General features: G+C 53.0%; 1 protein-coding gene across 1 annotated transcript in view; it reads right to left on the minus strand.

Annotated features, from left to right (window-relative positions):
- The window catches only part of NCS1 (neuronal calcium sensor 1), a 56556-nt gene that overhangs the window by 12696 nt on the left and 22233 nt on the right, over positions 1-21627 (minus strand). Inside the window, exons 2-4 of the mRNA XM_037798313.1 lie at positions 17139-17163; positions 2341-2479; positions 720-798 (exon numbers count right to left, since the gene is read on the minus strand). Of these exons, the coding sequence (XP_037654241.1) occupies positions 720-798; positions 2341-2479; positions 17139-17163 (243 nt within the window). The remainder of the gene's footprint in view (positions 1-719; positions 799-2340; positions 2480-17138; positions 17164-21627) is intronic.

Genomic DNA, 21627 nt, shown 5'->3' on the forward strand with positions numbered 1-21627 from the left:
TCCTACCCTTCAGAGCTCAGCCCAAGAAAGCACCTCCTGACTCATAACAAGGTCAGTTCCTCTACCACTGGCTCCCACCACCCCCCTTCCTGCCTCAGTTGCAGTTTTATGAGATTATTTGAATGTCTCCCTTCTAGACTGACTGAGCCCATGAAAACAGGAACCTGTCTAAACCAGCAGATTCCCAGTCTCTTGTCCAGTGCTGAAACTGGGTGGTGGTGTCCATGCAATACTTACTGAGTAAATGAGTGAAGGGAGGAATAAATGAATGAGTGAAATCAGGAATCATAATATTAGCCACCTACATGGTGGCTTCAGCACTGAAACTTGGGTCTTTGTCTCCAGGCCACAGTGCCCGCTGCCCCACAGCCCTCCCCCGTCCACCTGCCCTAACTAAACCTCATTCCTCCAGGCCGGTGGCCTCCAACGGTGGTCTGTGCCACTCTCTTAGTCCTGAACAGGCCTGCCCTGGTTATTTTGCCATGTAAGCAGAACCGGCCAGACTGTGAGGCCCTGGTGGGACTGTCTCCTGCTTCCCTGGACCCCCATGGAGCCCACTGGCCCAGAGGCCACTGCCGCCCCCCCCCCCAGCAGAGCTGCCCTCTGCGGCTGCTGCCATGTGTGTCTGGCGCCCTCTCCTGGCAAGGGCCGAGGGCTGCCTCCCTTCTGGCCTGGGACCTCCCGGTGGAGCCCAACTACTGCCAAAGGGCAGGACTTACACCGCAGCTTCTCGTCCAGGGTTCCCCTCGAGGTCACTGAGAGTGCCTGGATGAACTCAGAGAACTCGATCCGCCCGTCCTGACGGGAGAGAGAGGGAGAGGGGTGGTCTCGGTCAGTGCTGGGCCACCTGGCCAGCCCAGACCTCAGGCAGGCCGTGATGGGCAGCAGCAGGTGCCAGAAACCCGTGGCTGATGGGCACCCAGGAGAAGAGAGCAGAAACAAAGGGCTGAGGTGACAAGAGAAGGAAGGGGGAGACGAAAGGAGAGACTGAGCCTGGTGACAGCAAGGTGGCGGGGGAAGGAATTAGAAAGGGGACAAGCTGAGCGGGAGGGACAGGAAATAGGGGTAAGGCTAAGGGGAGAGCCTGACTCCCCTTCTAATGCGACCAAATGCCTCAGAACCTCCCCCAGTGGAGCCCCAAGCCAGCGGGCACCCCAACATGCACCCACCCTCTCTTGACAAGACCTGCCAGAAACACCCTCAGCCTTGAACAGCAGGCTCAGAGGCTTTTGCAGAGGGAAGAGCCCCTTTAAGCCAGCCTATTTGTTTTGCAGAGTGGAAATTGAGGCCCAGAAGGGGTCCAGAGCCCTTCCCAGGGACCCACAACCTGTTGGAGCAGGGCCAGAGTGTGTGGCTCCCAGCCCGGGGCACCTGGGAAGAAGCTGGGACATATAACGGAAACAACCTGAGTGCCCAACAGCAGGGGAGTGCAGAAACAAGGTGTAGTAAATCCACCTACGAATACTACGTAGCCAGGGAAAATGCCTTCCTGGGACAGAATCTGGAAGACTTGTGGATACACCAACAGTGGATACACCAACTGGTTGCAGTGGTCATTTCCAGGAGGGCAGTACACACTACATGGATAAACCTTCAAGACATTATGCTGAGTTAAAGCTGCCACAAAAACTCCATATCATATGATCCTCAGAGCCTCAGTTTCCTCGTTTGCAGAACTGGGGTATTAAAAGTACCTACACTATAGACAGTTGTAAGATCTCAATAAAAACAATCCATGTAAAGGGCTTAGCACATAGTAAATGTTGATAACTGTCAGTTATGATTATTAATCCTCTTGATATCCCTGGAGGTATTTTGCATTTTATGCTTTTAAAAGAACATTCTGGGGATGCCTGCGTATGCCTGTGTGTACATGCATTTGCATGTCCACAGTATATGCGTGCATGTGTGTGCAAGTATCTGTGCATGCATATGTAGTACATGTGTGCATGTGACTTGAGTGCATGCACGTATGTGGGTACGTGTCTGCATGCCTGTATGTACATGCATTTGCATGTCCACAGTATATGTGTGCATGTGTGTGCAAGTATCTGTGCATGCATATGCAGTACATGTGTGCATGTGACTTGAGTGCATGCACGTATGTGGGTACGTGTCTGCATGCCTGTGTGTACATGAGCATGTATTTGTATGTGCTTGTGTATGTGTGTACAAGGGTGCATGTGAGTGTGCACCTGTGTGTATTCCTTCTCCAAAAGGGAACATTGGCAGGAGAAAGTGGGTGTGGAAATGCTGTGGGTGCCTACCAGAGCTGAGCAGGCTGCTGGTAGGGGGAAGGAAACTCCAGGCTGGTACGGGCCCCATCAATCCCCTGCTCACCTTGTTTTCATCAAAGACGTTGAAAACAAACGTGGCGAACTTGGTGGGGTCTCCAAATGGGAAGAACTGCTTGTAGATCTTCTGGAAGCCTGCTGCATCTAGCTGCCCACTGGGGCAGTCCTTGATGAAGCCTTTATACCTGGAGACCAGGCAAGAGAGGGTAAAAAGAGATGCCAACTTCCCCCACCCACCAGGGACCTGCCCAGGGTGCAGGAGGCTGTGAATCCCTGTTCAAAGAGACATTGCCACATGGGGGTCCTGGGCACAGATTTGAACATCACAAGCCTGGGCTCAACCTCACCTCTGCCTCTCTGACTTTGGACAAGTGACTTCACCTCTCTGAGCCTCATCTGTATAAGGAGGCCAAGAAAACCATTTTACCGAGCCGACATGAGAATTAACCGAAATACTGAACACAGAGCACTTGGCCATTCAGCCCTATTTTCATCACAGAGGGCTGAAACAAAACTCACACAAACAACCCCTCCAAAGCTGTGCTCTTGCCCAAGCCACCTCTGCCTCCCCCATCTTCTTCACCGAGCCCCTTCCAGCAACACAGATCTGGGCAGTGCTGGTGGGTAGTGCTGTAGGGGGCTGGCAGCTGGCTCTTCCCACATGTCTGTACTCCAGCCCCCATATGCACAGACACACACCTCCCCCCTCTGTTCCCAGGGAACTGTGTAAACAGCACAGCGAGCACACAGGGTACCCTGGCTTGCTTCAACTGGACGTGTCCAGTCCTGAATCCCCAGGGCCCAGCCAGCTGATGGCAGCAAGGCTTTGCAGTCTGAGTCCCAGCTCTGCCGTCCACTAGCTGAGCAATGTCAGGCAAGTGCCCTTGCTTCTCTGAGCCTCAGTTTCCCTCACCTATGAAGAAGGGACAGTTATCACACCACCTTGTAGGAATGTAGCAACTTGGTACAGGGTGGCACATAGAACATAATCAATAGCATGATCTTTATTACAGAACATAATAATAGCATGATCTTTATTACTGTGGACTGGAATACGTGTTGTTTCAAATCAGTTCCGAATTGGTGCCTGTGCAGAGCTGAGCGTCCCCCACCTGGCACGCACACTCCTCTGGGGACAATCCCTGGTACCAAGGGAAGCCAGAGGGAGGGATCAGCTTTTATCAGTCACCTCCACTAGGCCAGACTCTTTGCTGGGAACCTTGCAAACCTTACTCTCTTTGAATGCCCGTGACAGCCCGTGAGCAAGGAACCATGGGGATGCCCATTTTAAACATGAGGAAACTGAGGCTCAGAGACACAGTCATTTGCCCAAGTCCTCGAAGTCCAATATTCAGAGCAACTGGATCATTGAAGACTTTCACACCTGCTCCCACCCATTCTCTGTTCTAACCTGAATCCATGTGAAGATTCCACTCTCCCCTCTAAGGTAGGAGAGGATCTGGGGGTCTTGGGCTTGAACTGGTTTGTGGTGCTGTGGTTAGGGTGCATGGAGAGAGGGAAAATGTGGAGAAGCCACTGTTCTCCCATCCATTAGAGAACAATCTAAGGGACTCGGGGTAGGGATGGACATGCACAAGCACCTAAAGGGACATACGAGGCACCCAAAGGCAGCAGCCTCAGGACTTCTGTAGCCTAAATGATAGGAGAGCAAATGGTAAAAATAAAACAAGACTCTTGCTAGTGACACCAGCTGTTCCTTATGGGGTACGGGTTGTTGTGGTGCCTGAAGGGTGAAGGGTAAAGTTGGGAGGAGACCCGAGAAGCGGGACTGTGTCGTGGGTGGGACGTTTCCATCCTCGGGGGGTGGGGGGGAGCTCTGACTACCGTCTAACAGTGTCCACAGCAGCCCGAGGTCATACAAAAGGCTGAGCCACCTCTCTGCCCTGCCCCAAGGGCACCTCAAGGGCTCAGAAGCCCAGGGGGTTGGGTCTTGGCCCAGTAACCGGGATCGTTGGTGGGTCTCACTCTCAGCTTGGATCTTTTGTAGCTGTTCCATGACGGCAGTCCCAATGCCAGGCACTGTGCTAAGCCTTCCTTGCCTGCTCTTCACGGTAGGTTTAATTATCCCCATTTCACAGACAAAGGCACTGAGGCACAGAGAGGTCAGGCAATCTGTCCTAGGTCCCATGGCAATAAGGGGGTCTCAGAGTGTGTGCTCAACCATCAGCCTGCCCTCTGCCCTGCCTGGCAGCCTGTGACCCCGGCGTTGACCCCTCCTTAGCACGTGATGTCCCCAGGCCCGCCCAGAATCCCGGCACCTCGTCCTGGCAGGACCCTCGGGGTCTACTGGCCTCTGCTTAGCCCCCAGAAGGAAGCAAAGCTTGTAGCAGAGTTGGGGACCCCAACACCAAGCAGGCTTTGTGCCCCTTCCCTTAGCAGCCACCTGGCAGAGGGAAGGCACAAGGGCCTCTCCAACTCCCTCCCCACAAAGCTGCCTTCTCTTTGCTTCCTTCCCAGCCAGGTGTTTCAAAATGTTTCCAGCTCAAAACTTCACACCAGGGCCTGGAATGCAGAGCCAGAGAGAAGGAATGTTTCCAGGACAAGAATTAGTCCATGACCCTGGGCCCCTAAGTCAGGATGGGTCCCTGGGTAGAGGGAGGGGATGGGCCTGGCACCACGGTGGGTGGAGGGGACGTAATGATGCATGTAGGGCACACCCCACCAGTACAAACCTCTCGGGATGCTCGGAGTAGGGGAGACAATTTCCCCTCTGTACTTCTCCCTATCTTCTAATATCTCCACAGTGCTACTTGGTGATTCTAAAACATCATTAAAAAGAATAAAGATAAAACAAAATGCTCCCAAAGGGCTCTCCTGGACCTGTCCCTGTGGGTGGCTCAGAATGCACCAGCTCTCAGGAGGGAGAAGATGGAGCACACTGCAGCCCGGGGAGCCATCAGCACTGTGAGCCGCCAGGGGTGGGCCAGGAATGGGGGCCTGCAGTGTTAGTGGAGGAGGGTGAGCACAGCAGGCCGGCCCTGTCCGATGACCACTGAGGAGGCTGTCACTGTGGGATCCCAGCCCCCCCCAAGCACATTAACAGGTGCCCAGGAAGCCCATCCCACAAGGCCTGGCCTGATGATGCAGCACTGCCCAGTTCACCCCAGCCCTCTGCTCCAGCCTCCTCTCTCCACCTCCCCCCATTCCCAATCTCCACACCCAGCCACACTTTCTAGAACGTGCCATGTCCTTTCCAGCCTCCAGGCCTCTGCACCTGCAGGTCCCTCTGCCTGCACAGTGCCTCCTCCTTCTCTTCATCTGGCTAATCCACTCCTCCTCCAGGTCACTGCTCAGATGTCACCTCCTCCAGGAAGTCTGCTCAGGCTCCCCAAGCCTGAGGCCGCGGGCTCTCCCCTGCACCACCTGTACTTCCCCAGCTGGGCATGGACTACACTGTGTCAAATATGCCTAGTCTTGAGGCTGTGGCCTGCTCTGGACTGCAAGCTCCCTGTCATCACTGTGTCCCGATGCCCAGCACGAGGCCTGGCCCATAACAGGGGCTCAGGAAATGTTTGTCCAGTGAAATGAATGAATGAATGAAAGCATGAACTGCCAGGCAGGGGTAGAGACAGCTCAAAGCCGCCTTCTTCCTGAGCCCCACAGGAAAGGGCCCCCAGAGACCCTGGCTAGGACACAGAGCTTCATGGGGATGGTTAGAAAACCACCGATCTGCTCTGACCTCTCTTGTATTAATGGGGAATCGGGGGCTCGGAGAAGGGGAGAGACTGACCCAAGGTCACACAGCAAGTTAGCCGCAGAAACAGGGCTCAGACCCAGGGCTCGGCCACCCAGACTCCCCTCTCACCTGCCCCTCCAGAGCAGGCTGTACCACCTCTGTAGTAAGCATGGGGAAGCACCTCCCTCCCTGAACATTATGTAACCACTGTCACCACCAGAAGGTGGATCGGGGCAGCTGGAGCAGACAGATGGGGGAACTTGGAGCTGTCCCGGCTGCCCCCCTCACCCCCCAGTCCATAAGTCCCCTACAAATGGTCACAGGATTTTATGTAATGGGTCCAATCCCTAGAGGTGACCCTAAGAGCCTCCCGCTTGTCTCCTCCCACCCCCCACTAGCTGCCTGAGTCAGCATATCCCAAACCAGATGCACACCCCTTTCCTCCCCACTGCAGGCATCCCAGAGAGCTGCTACCCTGAAGGACAAGATGACTGAGAGGAGTGATTCCATGCCCTTATGCCCCATGCCTGGGTCTCAGGTTCCAACAAGCCGGGGCCTCCTGTCTCCTTGGGCCAGCCGCACCCTCCCTCCATCAGAAATACGGCTGCCAAGTAAACCTGCACCAATGGCCCCTGTCCTGTCACACTGACGGGGTTGGGGGGCAACCCTGAGCCAATGCCTGCCCCCACGCTACTCCCCAGTTTCCCTGCTGGGAAAATAGAGGCTTAGATTCGATTGGTATTTCTCTCCCTTGACACTATTGACACTTTGGGTCAAATAGTTCTTTATCATGGGGGGGTTTCCTGTGCATTGTAGGATGTTGAGCAGCACCCCTGTCTTCGCCCCCTAGATGCCAGCAGCACATGCCCGCTGTTGGTGACAACCAAAACCGCCTCTAGACATTGCCAAATGTCCCCTGCAAGACAAAATCACCGCAGTTGACAACCACTGGAGCAGATGGTCTCAGGGGACCCCCACAAGCCTGGGATTTCGTGCCTGCCTTTCCTGGGCTGGTGATTCTAAACCTTCTGGATAACAGCACCTACTGGGAGCCAGACATTGTGTCGCACACTTTCCAGGCAAGACTTCACCGAATTGTTCACCTGACACGTAGGGAAACTGAGGCTTGGAAAGATTAAGTCCCCTCCTGGCTTGGAGCCTTCACCTGGCCATTTCTTCTGTTCTGCTCACTCTTCCCTTCCTTCTTACCCCCTAACTCCTGCTCACCCTCAGTCTCAGCTTCAGTGCAGCTCCCTCGGAGACGGCCCCCATGACCATCCCAGACTGGGTCCCATCCTGGCACACACACTGCAGCCCCCAGCTCCCAGCCAGGGCCTCGACCCCTTGTACAGCTGTGCCTTGAGAATGAGTGTCTGTCTCCCCCAGGGCACTTTCTGGCCCACTGAGGCAGGAACAATATCTTCTGTTCACCCCTGAATCTACAGGCCCCACCACTGTGCCTGGTACATAGTAGGTGCTCAACAAATGTTGAATGGAGTCACACAGCTAGCAAATGGGGTGGCCAGAACTGGAGCCCAGACTGTGCTGCCACTGCTGTGCCCAGTGCCCTGATGGAGAAAGAAGGGGCCGGGTCTCCGGCATCCTGCTTGCCTCTCCAGCAGCCCAGGGTCAGCATGGAGGCCTGAGGCCCTCAGCGGCCTTGCTGTCCTCAGCATCTTCTGCTGGATCTTGGCCCAAGATGGGAAGCAACAGCAGGCCTGGATGGGCAACTGGCTATTCAGGGGTGACCTGCATGGTCAGGATCTCAGGGCCCAGCCCCAGAATCTCCAGGCACCGCAGAGGATGACAACTCTCGGGAGTCCACCACGTCGGCCCCACTGTGAGAAGCTGCCCAGGTGTACAAGGCACTGCCTGCCCTTGGCGGGGAACCCACTTCAGTCAAGTGAGCCAAGCGCACCGTAGAGATGAGCCGGTCAGGGGCAGGTTATCTCCATCATGATTAATCCCTGTGCTTACTGTTTCACTGGTTGCACAGTGTGCATGGATTTTGTAATATGAAACACGAGTTTAATTCTTTAAAGAACTAAAAAGGAAGGATTCTGGCTCCCAAATCAGACCTAGGTTTGATCCCAGCTCCGCAGCTGGCCTTGGGCAGGTGACTTTCCCCTTCTGAGCCTCAGTTAGCTCACCTGGGAACTGGGAACTAATAGAGCACCTGCCTTAAGGCCACTGAATGAGTCCCAATAAATGGGGGTCATTGCTGTTGACCACAAAGGATGCCCTCCACATGCCAGAGTCAGGGCACCAGGCCCAGCTCAGCCCCAGGGATGTTGCCTAACCCGACAGAGGAAGACAGCCACACTGCCCCGCCCAGCCAGCTGTCCCAAGAAGGCAGTTCCAGCACACTCTTGGGAGGACTCAGCTCTGTCTCCAGGAAGTCCTTCCTAATACCTGACCTCCTGGTACATGGATAAGAGTTTTTCGGGGAAGTACCAAGATCCCTCTGTGCCCCCTCCCCATTCAGTGACTCAACCTGAGGCATTTATGTAGAAGTGATGTCTCACAGTCTTGATCAAAAACAGGGTTCTTAAAATCTTTGGGGGCCAGAGACCCCTTGGGGAATCAGATAAAAAGCCGTGGAATCAAGCTTCAGAAACAGGCAGAGTCCACAGAATTCTATGCATACAATTTCTAGCCATGGGAAGCAACAGTTTTTTATATGGTTGACTTTTTAAAGATGGATAAGGAGCCAGCTCCTTGCAACAGGGTGGAGATTGAAAAAGGAAAACCTGGATTCAACAATTGCATTCTTACACTTCTGTAAAGGGGAGGGAGGAAAAAGAAATCTGTCATTTCATAAGAATACCGCAGGCTGAATGCCATTTGCAAAACATTCCCCGACTTGATGCTGTGCTTCCTCTCTGCACACCTCCCACCTTCTCTCCCGCCCCGCCGCAGCGCCAGCCTGGGTGAACGCCTGCGTCCCCCAGTAGACGCCAAGCACTTGGTCTCCCTCAGTTCCTGTTACCCTGGTAACCGGCACTGGGTCTGGCACACGGTAGGTGCTCAGTAAAGATTTGATGAATGAATGAATGAAAGAATGAATGAATGAATACCATGACACATGAGTCCAATTTCAGTTCAGCCTCTAATTCTCTGAGAGTCCTGAGTAAGCCCAATGCTGTCAGGGCCTTGGTTTCCCAAAGGCCTGAACTTCTAGAACTTTCTGGAATTTGCTGGCTGTCAGTTCTCATAGAAACCTTGTCCCTTGCGACCCTGCTTGAAAGAAAGCAGTGCATCTCCCCCGCAAGACAAGAGTTAAATATTACAATGGCTGCTTTCTGCAGTGTGGAAGGTGGGAAATAAATAGATAGACAGATAAATAATGAAGCGTAACCCCAACCTGCAATCAGCCAAATGCAGCCGGGACCGCTGCAGCAACAGCCTCGGCAAATTGTTCTCCATTATCTTTTCGAGCAAAACTCCCTTCCGGTCACATTCTCCTCCCAGAGTAGCCTGGAGACCCAACTTCTTTCCAAGGGCTTCAGACAATCTTGGGGGAGTGCCCCAGACACATTCATGAGGAGGACCCCCCCACACACACCCACCATGGGTTGTGTGGAGTTTCCCGGAGCCAGAGCAAGCACGTCCGAGGCCCAATAGCCTGGGCTGTAGAGACGGGGAGGGCTGAGCCCAGACCACACACACACACACACACACATTCACGCACACGCACTCACACACATGCACACACGCACACACGCGTGCACACATGCACACACACACACGTGCACACATGCACACACACCCTCAGCCATGGGACCTGGGCAAGTGTATACACCCCTTTTCCAAGCCTCAGTTTCTTCATCTATAAAATGGGGCTCTTCCTAGGACCCACCTCATGGCTCCCTTCTAGGTGTCAGTCAGCACAGCGCCCGGCCCCCAGGAAACGCTCGGTCGGTGTGCCAGTTTGAATGTATTATGCCCCCACAAACGCCATTATCTTTGATGTAATCTTTTGTGGGCAGACCTATCAGTGTTAATTAGATTGTAATTCTTTGAGTGTTTCCATGGAGATGCGCCCCACCCAACTGTGGGTGATGACTCTGATTGGATAATTTCCATGGAGGTGTTGTCCCGCCCATTCAGGGTGGGTCTATTAAATTACTGGAGCACTATATAAGATCAGACAGAAGGAGCAAGCTTGCTACAGCCAAGAGGGACACCTTGAAGAATGCCCAGAAGCTGAGAGAGTAGCTGCAGATGAGAGACATTTTGAAGACAGCCTTTGAAAGCAGACTCTTGCTCCAGAGTAGCTAAGAGAGGACAAACACCCCAAGAGCAACTAAGAGTGACATTTTTGAGGAACTGCAGTCCAGAGAGGAATGTCCTGGGAGAAAGCCATTTTGAAACCAGAACTCTGGAGCAGACGCCAGCCATGTGCCTTCCCAGCTAACAGAGGTTTTCTGGACACCATTGGCCATCCTCCAGTGAAGGCACTCAATTGTTGATGACTTACATTGGACACTTTGTGGCCTTAAGACTGTAACTTTGTAACCAAATAAACCCCCTTTATAAAAGCTGATCCATTTCTGGTGTTTTGCATCCTCACAGCATTAGCAAACTAGAACACTTGGTGAATATTAAGATGTGGCTCTAATCAAGAGGCTTGCCTCCGCATCCACAGCTGTGATGGATGGTCCAGGATTGCTGGTTGGCCCACTTTAGGGGGTACAGAATCCCTCCTGCTTCTCCCTATTGTTTTTGACACCATATTGCCAGGTTATTTGGTTATTATAAAAGTAATATGACCATCACATCAAATTTGGAAAATAGAAAATATAAGAGAAAAGAAGAACCTACCATCCCTGATCCCACCACCCCAAAACTCCCATCACCACTCCTTCTCTCTAATTTTTTCCCTTCCTAACTTTTTCCTTCAGAGAATTGTGTTGGACGTACTATTTCTGCCCTGCTGTTTCCTTTCCACTCAGTGCTATGTTGTCTTCATTTTCCAGGTAACTATGATTTTCACAGGCATCACCTTTAAGGACCTGGAATCTTTCATAGTCAGCCCCATTGTTGATCCAGATCTTCCCTACAATGAACTGGGCTCAAGGGAGTGGGGACTGGGATATTCAGGAGCAAGGGGTCTGCAGAGTTGGGGGACACCAGGCTGGCTGCAGACCCCCATGCTGGTTCCACCTCTCCAAGCCTCCAGCCTCCTCCCTCTGTCAGAATTAGACAATGCCAACAGCATCTCCGAGCTGGGAGGGGGTGAGGACATGATGCCACGGGGTGCCCAGTGAAGAGCCTGGGGGAGCTAAGTGCCCAGCTGGCACTGGCCCAGGCATCAGGTTGCTATCACCCAGGCTGTGCTCCTGACAACCTGGGGGCCTGGGCTCTCCCCGGAGAACCTGGGGCCTCAGTTCAAGTCCAGGCTCTGTTTCTACTCGTGGCATGGCCTGGGACAAATCACAGACTTGCGCAAGAGCCCTGGGCCTCACTTTCTCCTTCTGAACAGAGGCCACCAAAAGTCAGCACAGAGCAAGATGCTCCTGATTGTGCTGGAGAGATGGGGACAGGGTGGCCGGCACAGATCCCTCTGAGGAGGTGACATTTGAACAGAGATGTGACTAATGAGATGGAGTCAACCCTGCCAAGATATGGGGGCAGAGGGAACAGCAAGGACAGAGGCTCTAAGGTAGGAATGAGCTAAGCATGGGTGAGGGGCAGCAAGTGTGGCTGGTGTCCCACGAGCTAGGGAGGGGGAGAGGGTGTGGTCACAGAGATCTCAGGGCATCCGGGGAGCCAGGCACTTCACTTCCCACTTTAATCCAAGTGCAGTGGGAAGCCACAGAGGGGCTTCAAGCAGGAGAATAACCCCATCTGATTCCATTTTCAAAAGTTCTCCCTGGGTGCCCTGTGGAGGGCGGATGGGACCAGGCAAGCGTTAAAGCAGGAGCCTGGTGGGATGGTGACTGGGACAGGAGGTGGGAGACCAGTGGTGTATTCCAGATCCGTCTTTTTGGAGAGGAGGATTGGCCTGGCTGGGGAGCTGGATGTGGGGCAGGGGAAGGAGAGGTCTCCTGGATGTGTATGCAGAGGAGGGAGGGGCCATACATGTGAAGGAGAGTGAGAACGGGAGAGACAAACAGGAGGAAGCGGATGTGGCTTCCTTGGCTGACTACCCGGGCACTTCGCAGGCGGTGAAGGAAAACAACGTCCGCTGTGGCCAGGGCTGGATTCAGAAAATGAACATCTCAGCCGCCTGCTCCCAGCCCACCCCTCCCTCTCGTTTACCCACTCCCCACCCTGGACAGCTTTGGCCCTAAATTGTTTGCTGCCTTGGTAGGCCAGACTCCAGAACCCTGAGACTTCCCAAGAGGAGGCATCGGGAGCATTCGCCAGCTGTTGGGTCCCCTGAGAGCTGTTTAGAACTTGAACAGAGACTGACCAGGGGATATGGAGAGAAAGGGGCCTACAGGGGGGCTCTGGAGTCCTCTAAAAAGGGACCAGTGAATTTGGGATGTAGGTGCTCATCCTACTTGTCTCCTATGCAAAGGACAGCAGAGACAGTGGGTTGTAACAGCCCTGGGTTAACCAGTGAGCTTTAAGCCACCCGAGGGATAGTAAATGGTTTCATTTTGTGAAGTGGTAACAATTGCAGCAGCGGCCACCGATCCAGAGTACCATAATCCATGATCGATTACTGATGTCTGCCATGGGCATAGGAGGGGAGAGTGGTGGCACCAGTGTCACTGTTTAACCCTCCCTGGCCTAGTGCTGCCCTTCCAGGATGCACCCCTTCTGGAACACAACAGTGGGGCCGGGAGTGGGCTGACCCCATAGGGCCAGATTGGTTGAACCATCTCTTAGCCTTGAAGATAACATCAAAATGAACCAAAGCACATTTACTTGAGCTCCACAGAACTTTCTGGCAAAGAAAAGATCATTAACTTTTCTGTAAGCTCTTTAGAGAAAGTTCTACTATAGTAAGGATTGGGGCATCATAAAGCATAGGGTCCCAGTTTTATTGTGGGAGCCTCAAAAACAGCTGTTACAGCCCAGCCTCCTTGACCTCCCTGCTGTTCCTCAAACACATCAAGCATGTTTTCACCTCCAAGCCTTAGCTTTACACTCCCTAGGCCTGGAACACTCCTTCTGAGGCTGGGTCCTTCTCGTTGTCTAGGGTGGAGCTCAAATGTCAGCTCCTCAGAGAATCCTTACCTGACTTCTCCACCTTAAGTAGCATCCCCCACCTCCATCTCTCACACTTTTATCATCTTCAAAGAGCTTTTCACAACCTGTGATAACCTCCCTTTGCATTTATGGGTATGGGTGAGGGCAGGGGTTTTGTCTTGTTCAGGGATGTGTCCCCAGTGTCTGGGATAGTACCTGGTGGCAGAGTGAACACTCATCCATGCTTGATGAGTGAATGAAAGTCACTCCCTTCTCTGGGCCTCAGTTTCCCCAGTTACATAATGAGGAAGGAATGCTCAATCTCAGGGTGGCTCAATGGGTTGTACTGATGAGGACATCAGTAATACTGCTGTGGCTGTTAATACCAACAGAGAGAGCACTTACTAAATTGCTTAATTAGCTCATTTATTTCTCACAATATTCCCATAAACTATGACTATTATTACCCTCACTTTCCAGATGGGGAAACTGAGACACAGAGAAGTTCAGTAACATGTCCAGGTTGCTCAACTAGCATGTGGATGAGTTGGGGTTTGACCCAGCTTGCCTGGCTTGGGAGCCCAGGCTTCTGAGCATTTTGCTACCTGACTTTCCAGAAGGCCCAGGTGGGAGCCAAAGGGTGGGGGACAGACCCTGGGGGTCTGCAGGACTGAGCGTGGGGTGACCAAGGGGTCCTAGCCATGACTCATAGGCCTGGAACTCGAAAAGCCACCTGCCCTGCCACGGACGGTTGGAGTAGCTCAGGCAGGGCCAACACCCCCTGAGGCTCAGCGTCCTCATCTACAAATGGGTGTGATGGGACCGTTTCCTCTGGGTGACTGCAGGGATGAAAAGAGGCCGTATCTGAAAGCATGCCTGGCACACAGTACTGCTCAGGAAGTGCCTGTACCATCTCTCAAGGACAAATCTCTTCCCTGCCCTGGGCCAGGCCTAGATGGACACAGCTCTGGGCGCCCCCTCCCCAGTCCCCAGTCCCCTGGGTTCACTGGGGAGGTGCAGCCCTGTGAGTAGCCACGGTCACAGCCAGGGCACAGGGGGTGGGGACATCAGTGCACATCTGTCTCTTGCCTCCCACAAAGTGTCTCTAACCACTGTCCTGCCCTGACCCTCCTCAGAAGCTGGGTTCCCTCGTGGCCCAAGAAACCTCTTCACTGCATGTTCACTCCTTCCTCGTTCAAATATTCACCCACCAGAGGCAAGAGCTCAGGTTCTGGAGTCTCGCTGCCTGCATTTCAGTTCTGCCCCTGCTGCCTCTCAACCACAGACCAGGGACTTTCTCTGAGCCTCAGTTTCCTCACCTGCCATGTGAGGATGACAAATCACACTGACCCCGAGGACAGCTCCCAGGAGTTGCTAGCAGCACATATTTATAACACCTGGGATAGGGCCTGTTGGCTGCTGAGCACCCACTATGGCCGGGCCCCAGAACCCAGCAACGAACAAGGCAAAGCCAGTCCTCAAGGTCAGGGTGGGGGCAGAGAGGGATGTGAACATTTAACTGCAACCCAGTGTATGATGGGGGAGCACTGGACGTGGGCAGCTAGAGGAACCCCTAACCCCACCTGGGGATCTGACAAGGATTCTGGGAGGGAGGCCTAATGTAAGGAAGGGGTAGCTAACCAAAGAAGAGGAAAGGGGTCCCAAACAGGGGGAAGAGTCAAAGATCAGGAAGCCCCAGAGAGTAGGGTGAGTTTAAGAAATGGACAGCATTCAGGCCGGCTGGAGGTTAGGGAGCAAAGGGCAGAGGAAGAGACTGAAAAGTCAGCAGGGCTGGAACAAGCTGGACCTTGGAACCAAGGGCATGGATTTGACCCTGAGGGCTAGGGGGGATGTAAGCAGAAGCCTGGCATCTTCAGGTTTTTGTTCAACAAAGACCCTTCTGGCTGTCATGTGGGAAGAAGAAAAAATACGTACAGATTGGGGACCCAGAAAGTTTCCATGGAGAAGGTGACTTGGGCTGAGTCTTGGAAAGGGGTAGAGCTAGACAACCCAAAAAGGAAGGACGGGTGCATTCCAAAAGGGAGAATTTGGTAGGCCAAGGCCAAGGAAGTAAGAATGAGGCATTCCAGAAAGGGCCTGGGACGCTAGTATGAGGAGATATTGCTTCTTCCACATTCTGCACCCCCTGCTGGGACACAGCAGGCTCACCACCGAGCTCTGTCTTCCTGGCTGGGATATCCAGCAAAGCAGGGCTGGGTGGGCAGCCCTAGCTCTATGCCTTCTGCAGCTTGGACTCAGAGACATGCAGGTGTAGGGAATGGCCCTAGGGCCTGTCTACCTCAGCGTCAGAAGCCTGGCCCTGCCCCACCCTCCAAAAGAGAGGCACTACCCCAGGAGACAAGTGGCCTTCTGAAGTATGGAAGGGAAGACTGTCAGCCATGGCTGCCAGATTCTGGCACTGTGCTACATTCTTTACAGAGTGTCTCCCCAAGGCATCATCATTCCTGTTGTAGGCACAGGGAAACTGAGGCTGTGCTGGTTTGAATCTGTCATGTGCCCCATAAAAAGCCATGTTCTTTAATGCAAACTTGTGGGGGCAGACATATCATGGGTGGGATCTTTTGATTAATTGTTTCCATGGAGATGTGACCCACCCAATTGGGGGTGGGACCTTTTGATTAGATTGTTTCCATGGAGATGTAACCCTACCCATTCAGGGTGGGTCTTGATTAGTTTACTGGGGTCCTTCAGAGAGCTAAGAGCCAATGCAGACCCAGACGCTTGGAGATACAGACAGAAAGACATCTAGAGATGCTAAGCTAAGAGATGAAGCCCAAAATTTGCCCCAGAGAAGCCAAGAGAGGACCCCCAGAAGCCTAGAGAGAAATGCCCTGGGAGAAAGAAGCAAGGATGCACAGGAGCTGAGAGAAAGAAGCTAAGAGAGACAGAAGCCCAGAGACATTTTGGAGAAAGCTATTTTGAAACCAACCCGGGAGCAAAGAACCAGCAGACGCCAGCCATGTGCCTTCCCAGCTGACAGAGGTGTTCCAGACACCATCAGTCTTTCTTCAGTGAAGGCATCCTCTTACTGATGCCTTAGTTTGAACACTCTTATGGCCTTAGGACTGTAAATTTGTAACCTAATAAACCCGCTTTATAAAAGCCAATCCACTTCTGGTGTTTTGTATAACGGCAGCTTTAGCAAACCAGAACAGAGGCTCAGAGGGGTTAAGTCACCACTTGAGGCTGTTTGGAAAGGAAGAGTCAAAGTCAGGATTCCAGTGTCCATTTCTAAACCACCAAACTTTACTGGAAGTCTCTGCTCTCCTTCTCATGTACCCCATTCCCCCGTTGGAGGGGCACCTTACAGAGTGAGCCTCCCAGTCTGCTCCACATTCCACTATGACAGATAATAACCACTATTCCCTACCCCCATGCAAGGCAGGCATCACTAATCCATTACACACCTCACCACAATAGTTCCCATGTACCCCATGATACAGAGCCTCAGGATCCTTCTTAACATGGCACTCCAAGCAGCAACATTGATTGCTTAGAGCTGGCATCCAAGAGGAAGCCTATTTGCCATTCTTAATCCAGTCTAATCAATTATTTTATAGAAGGGTTGATTAAGTCCCAAAGAGGGGAAGAGACTTCTCAAGGCGACAAGGTGATTTAGTAAAAGAACCAGGCCTGGAACTCAATCTCCTGACTTGCTGTTTTGGCAGATTCTGAATCCCTCCCTTTTGTGAACAGGACTTGGAATTAACCATTCAGGGCCTGGTGGTCCTTAAAGATGCCACATGAGGGAGGAAATCACCCACACCCCAATACCACCCCTCACACCAGTTGAGCTGAAACTGCATCAGGAAACTGCCAGGGAACGAAGGACGCCAGGGACTGGCCAAATTGGTTTGTGGGTGAGCCACTCTCAGAGGCCCCTCCCCATGCCCCTGTCCCGGGCAGCTGAACTGCTGTTCCCATCGGCACAGAGCCCATACCCTCAGCCCTCCAACAGTTTGGAAAAAAAAGCAGACACTCACCACTGCTGGACTTCCTTCTCGGTAACTGCAAGGGAAAAAAGAAAAAGCAAGCTTTTAGCTCAGAGAAGGTGCCACAGGGGATGGGCGGACATTCATTGGGGACCCTCCCTTCCTGCCCTCACCTGGTGACCTGCTGGCCCAGGTTGGGGTGCCGGCCAGCCCTGGACAAGAAAAAGCTCCCCTGGTGCGCAGTGCCAGTCAGGGCTTCTGTATCCAGCTCCCCCAGCAGGGGACGACCCTAGCCCTGTCCCCTCCCGATGCCTGCTGCTGCCGCCGCTGCTGCTATAAGGACTACCAACCCCTCTTACACTCAGGGCTCGGCTTCTCGCTCTGGTCCTGGGGGCAGGCAAGCAGGGTTGTTGCTCCCAGGCCTACTGAGGAAGCCAACATTTAAGACAAACTCTTTCCCATCTCTCAGTCCCTGGGGACAGGATGGTCAGAGAAGGTGCTGACTTCCCCAGGCACTCGGCTGCTCCTGCCTGCATGTGGGGAGTCTGGTTGAGTGGAAGCAGCTCTCAACAGAGGGGTTATGTCCCTTCCTCGACCCCAGCAGCACCCCAAATTCTCCCCTCCTAGGCCCATCCCTCCAGTCCCTCTTGGGTTCTTTTACTGGCAAGACATGAACCGAGCTATGAACCAAAAGCTGGAACAAGCTATATAAAGTGGCTGAACTTCCAGCCAAGTCCAAATAGTCATTCTTTACTGAACCATGAAATAAAACAAAACAAAAAATGTTTTTTTTTTTTTCTGAAAAGTACTGAATCAGTTTGAGCTGGAACCAAGCCAAGGCTCTCTCTAATATCACTGAACAAGAACATCAAACCATCTCTGAGACCATACTCACTCCCTGCTGTGTGACCTCTGGAGAGTTCCTCAAGCTCTCTGTGCCTCAGTTTCCTTGTCTGTGAAGTGGGAAAAGTAGTAGTAGTGCCTACCACACAGAGCTGGAAATTCAGTCAGAGCGCTTGTGAATGCTCCTGAATCCTGCTTGGGGCCTGACACTGAAAGGCGCTCAATACAGGCTATGGCATGAATAATGGAGGGATGCATGCATGCATGAATGAATGAATGAATGAATGAATGAATGAATAGGCAGGCCGATGTTAGGTTGGGGTCAGGTGAGCAAAGGACTTGGAATTCCTTCCCAGGGAAGTGGGTCTTGAGTTGTTTGTGCTTGATCAGACTTGGGGAGGCAGCTTTTCAAAAACTGCTCAAAGGAAGCTCGTAGCAACTGCCAAAAACAGTGCCTGTTGCATGCCCGGATCTGTGCCCAGGGTGGGCCTCTGGGCTTTGACTCAGCTACTCTTACAACAGCCAAGAGAGAAGACAGCATGACTCTGCCCTGGCTCCAAAGGGGGAAACCGAGGCATGGAGAGACCAGTACATGGTGGGTCGGGTCTGAATAAAGGTTTGTGGCTCCAGCCTCCCCCACCTACAGCCTGGAACCCAGTTATCAGACTCCTGGTAGGAGATTAAAGCCCCCACCAGGACCCTCCTCAGTAACGCACCCCTCTCTGCAAGCCCAGATCAAGACTGAGGAAAAGGCTCGTCCTTGAGCAGGCTGCTAAGAGTGAGGTGACAGCAGGAGGTGTGGGTTTCCTAGGACAGGCAGACCTGGTATAAAGGAATGCAATTTGCCAAGAGCAAGTTTTAGCAAAGGAGGGGGGCAGGCCTGGGGGTGGAGAGAGAAGGTGTCCCTGGTCTAACCCAGGCTGGGCTAGCCTGGATCTGCCACCCACACTCAGCTGTGCAGGGCAGCAGGGGCTGAGGAGACCCTCTAACACAGCTGGAAGCTTAGGAGCATTTACTCTGGAGACAGACTGGACCACGGGGGTTCCAACCCCGGCTCCACAGCTTACCAGCTGTGTGTCCTTGGACAAATTACTTCCCTCTCTGAGTCTCAGTTTCCTCATCTGTAAAATGGGCTTCTTGTGAAGATTAAGGCACTTGCTGCTCTTTACCTTCACAAGCATCCCACAGGCAGGTGTGAATCTGTTTTCCCGATGAGGAGACTGGGATTCAGACAGGTCTGCTCACTTGTCCGAGACTACCCTGCCAGGAAATGGCAGCATCTGGACTGCGACTCCAGAGCCCAGGATGGACACCCAATTGGGTGACTGCCCACCCCCTCCCACCTGTGTGACCTTGGATGACCTTGGCAAGAGGTGGCATCACGTGACACAATCAGCAGGAGCTGGGTGGCAGGGTCCTGGGTGTCAGTTCCACTACTGCCCTTAGGCAGGGCCTCACATAGCCAAAGAGGGATTCCCTGGGATCCCCCAGCTCAGACACCCCAATCCTGACCAGACACACCTCCACAGTCTCTGAGCAGCTTCCCCCAAGGCCCCTCCCAAGCCATGGGAGGTGGGGGAGGCACATGGTGGGCTGCCCCCCCCCATTAGAACTGTCCCCACCCAGAATGCCGGGTGATCCACAGGGGACTCAAGCTGGAATGGGAGAAATAAGCCCGGAAGGCTGCTTTAAGCAGCTAATTAACCTTTAGGAAACAGATGAGGCCTTCAGGTGTCCCCTGGCACCATGCTAGGACCGCAGCTCTTAACTGCTTCATTGCCCAGAGCCTACGAGGGCCCTGGAGGGCTTGGAGGGTAACAGGCAGCAAGCAGCTCTTTGAGAGCCTGGCCATCTGCCCCATCAGCCCTCGGCCAGCCAGGGAGCTCCGGGCAGGGTCAGGCAGGCCTGTCCAAATCCCAGGCCCCGTTAACCAGCTGCCTCGGGGTGAGCCTTATTGTACAGGCGAGGAAGCTGAGGCTCAGGGAGGTGACCTAAGGGACACACCCAAGGTCACTGACAACAAGAGGCACGGTGGACCTCAGACCAGGTCTGCCCAACATCGAGGCCTTAGTATTCCAGAAGTTCAGCCATTCTCACACCACCTTTGCAACTTTTCCCTATCCACCTGTCCAATGATTCACTCAGGATTTTTCCTTAAATCAACTCACTTTGTTTTTACTTAGTTGCCTAATCTAGCTTCAGTCTCAGAAATAATATCCATAAAATCACCCATGACATGCGGTAGTTGTACTTTTTCTAATACACAATAAAAACATAACTATGAAAATAAAAAATGATTGTCTGTAATCAAACCTGGCATCCCCAATCATGAAACAACCTGACCCCGTGTGCCCCTTTATTGGATGCAGTTGGAGGGACTCATTATCCATGGAGTTCTCCTGCCAAAAACATTTAACATGAGTCTAATGATAGGGACATAATCAGACAAATCCGGAACATGGGACATTTTACAGGACAATTGGCCAGGACACTTGAAAACATCGGCGCCATGAGAGAGGAAGCAAGGCAAGGACTGTTCTGGAGAAAGAGATGAAAGAGACAAGGCAACCAAAATGCAAAGAGCAATCCAGAAACGGTTATTATTTGGACAAACTGGGGAAACTCAAACTGTGGACTGGCCATTAGATGACATATTGAACCACTGTTGGTTCTCTTGGGTGTGGTAACAGTATCGAGGTTATGTAGGAGAATGTCCTTATTCCCTGGAGATATGCACCAAAGTACTTGGGGTGAAAGGTCAGGACAATCTGCAGCTTCTTGTGAAATGGCTCAGAAATATTCACATTATGTGTTTAGAAAAAGTGAGGAGGCAAATGTGGCAAAATGCCAACAGCTGGTGAGTCCAGATCAAGAGTAGACAGGTGTTCATGGCACTGTTATTTCACTATTTTTCTTGATTTTTCAAAATAAAAATTTGGGGGGAAATGCAGGATTTATCCCTGTGTGTGACCCCACCGGCTCACTCCACACTGGGCAGCGCCAGGAGGGCTGGGGTTTCCTGCACGGAGAGCATCCCCCGAGCACTGGGAGAAGGGACAATGGGGGACAATCACTGGGTCCAGCCTCCCTCTGCCTCCACCCTCTGTACAGATGCCAAAGAGGCTCTCCTAGGCTCAGGCTCCTGGGCCGGGTCCCACGCCCACTTCTCCCAGAGCCTCCCACCAAGTATGAAACCCACTGGGCCGCGAGGACTCAGGGCCAGGAGCCCCAGCAGCAGTGAACGCCAAACTCAGTGCACCCAGCTCCATGGGCCTCCTGCCCAGACCCAACCTGGTGACCCCCCTCAACGTCCTCTGACTGTTCCTGCCTCCAAGCCTTCGTGCCTGCTGTTCCTTCTGCATGGAACAGTCTTCCTCATCTCTTCAACCTGAGTAACCTCATCCATCTTTCCAGTCCCAGCTGAGATGTTCCTTGTCTAGGAAGTCCTCCTGACCTTTCCATCTCCCTTTTTGGAAGTCCTCCTCACATGGGGGAAATCACTGCTTCACCTGCAGGCTGTCCTCGTGCCAGCTCCACAACAGCAGGTCAGAGGGTGCCCTGCCAGGCCAGGGTGGGGGTGGGCAGTGGCGAAGCTGAGTGGCCAGAGAAAGAGCTCTGTGGTCGGCCCAGCCAGAGCTCCAGGCCAGGCCCTGACCCTTCTGGTCATGTACCATTGGGCAAGTGACCCTACCTCTCT

The sequence above is a fragment of the Choloepus didactylus genome, chromosome 10 (genome assembly GCF_015220235.1).
Source record: "Choloepus didactylus isolate mChoDid1 chromosome 10, mChoDid1.pri, whole genome shotgun sequence".
NCBI classification, from domain to species: domain Eukaryota; kingdom Metazoa; phylum Chordata; class Mammalia; order Pilosa; family Megalonychidae; genus Choloepus; species Choloepus didactylus.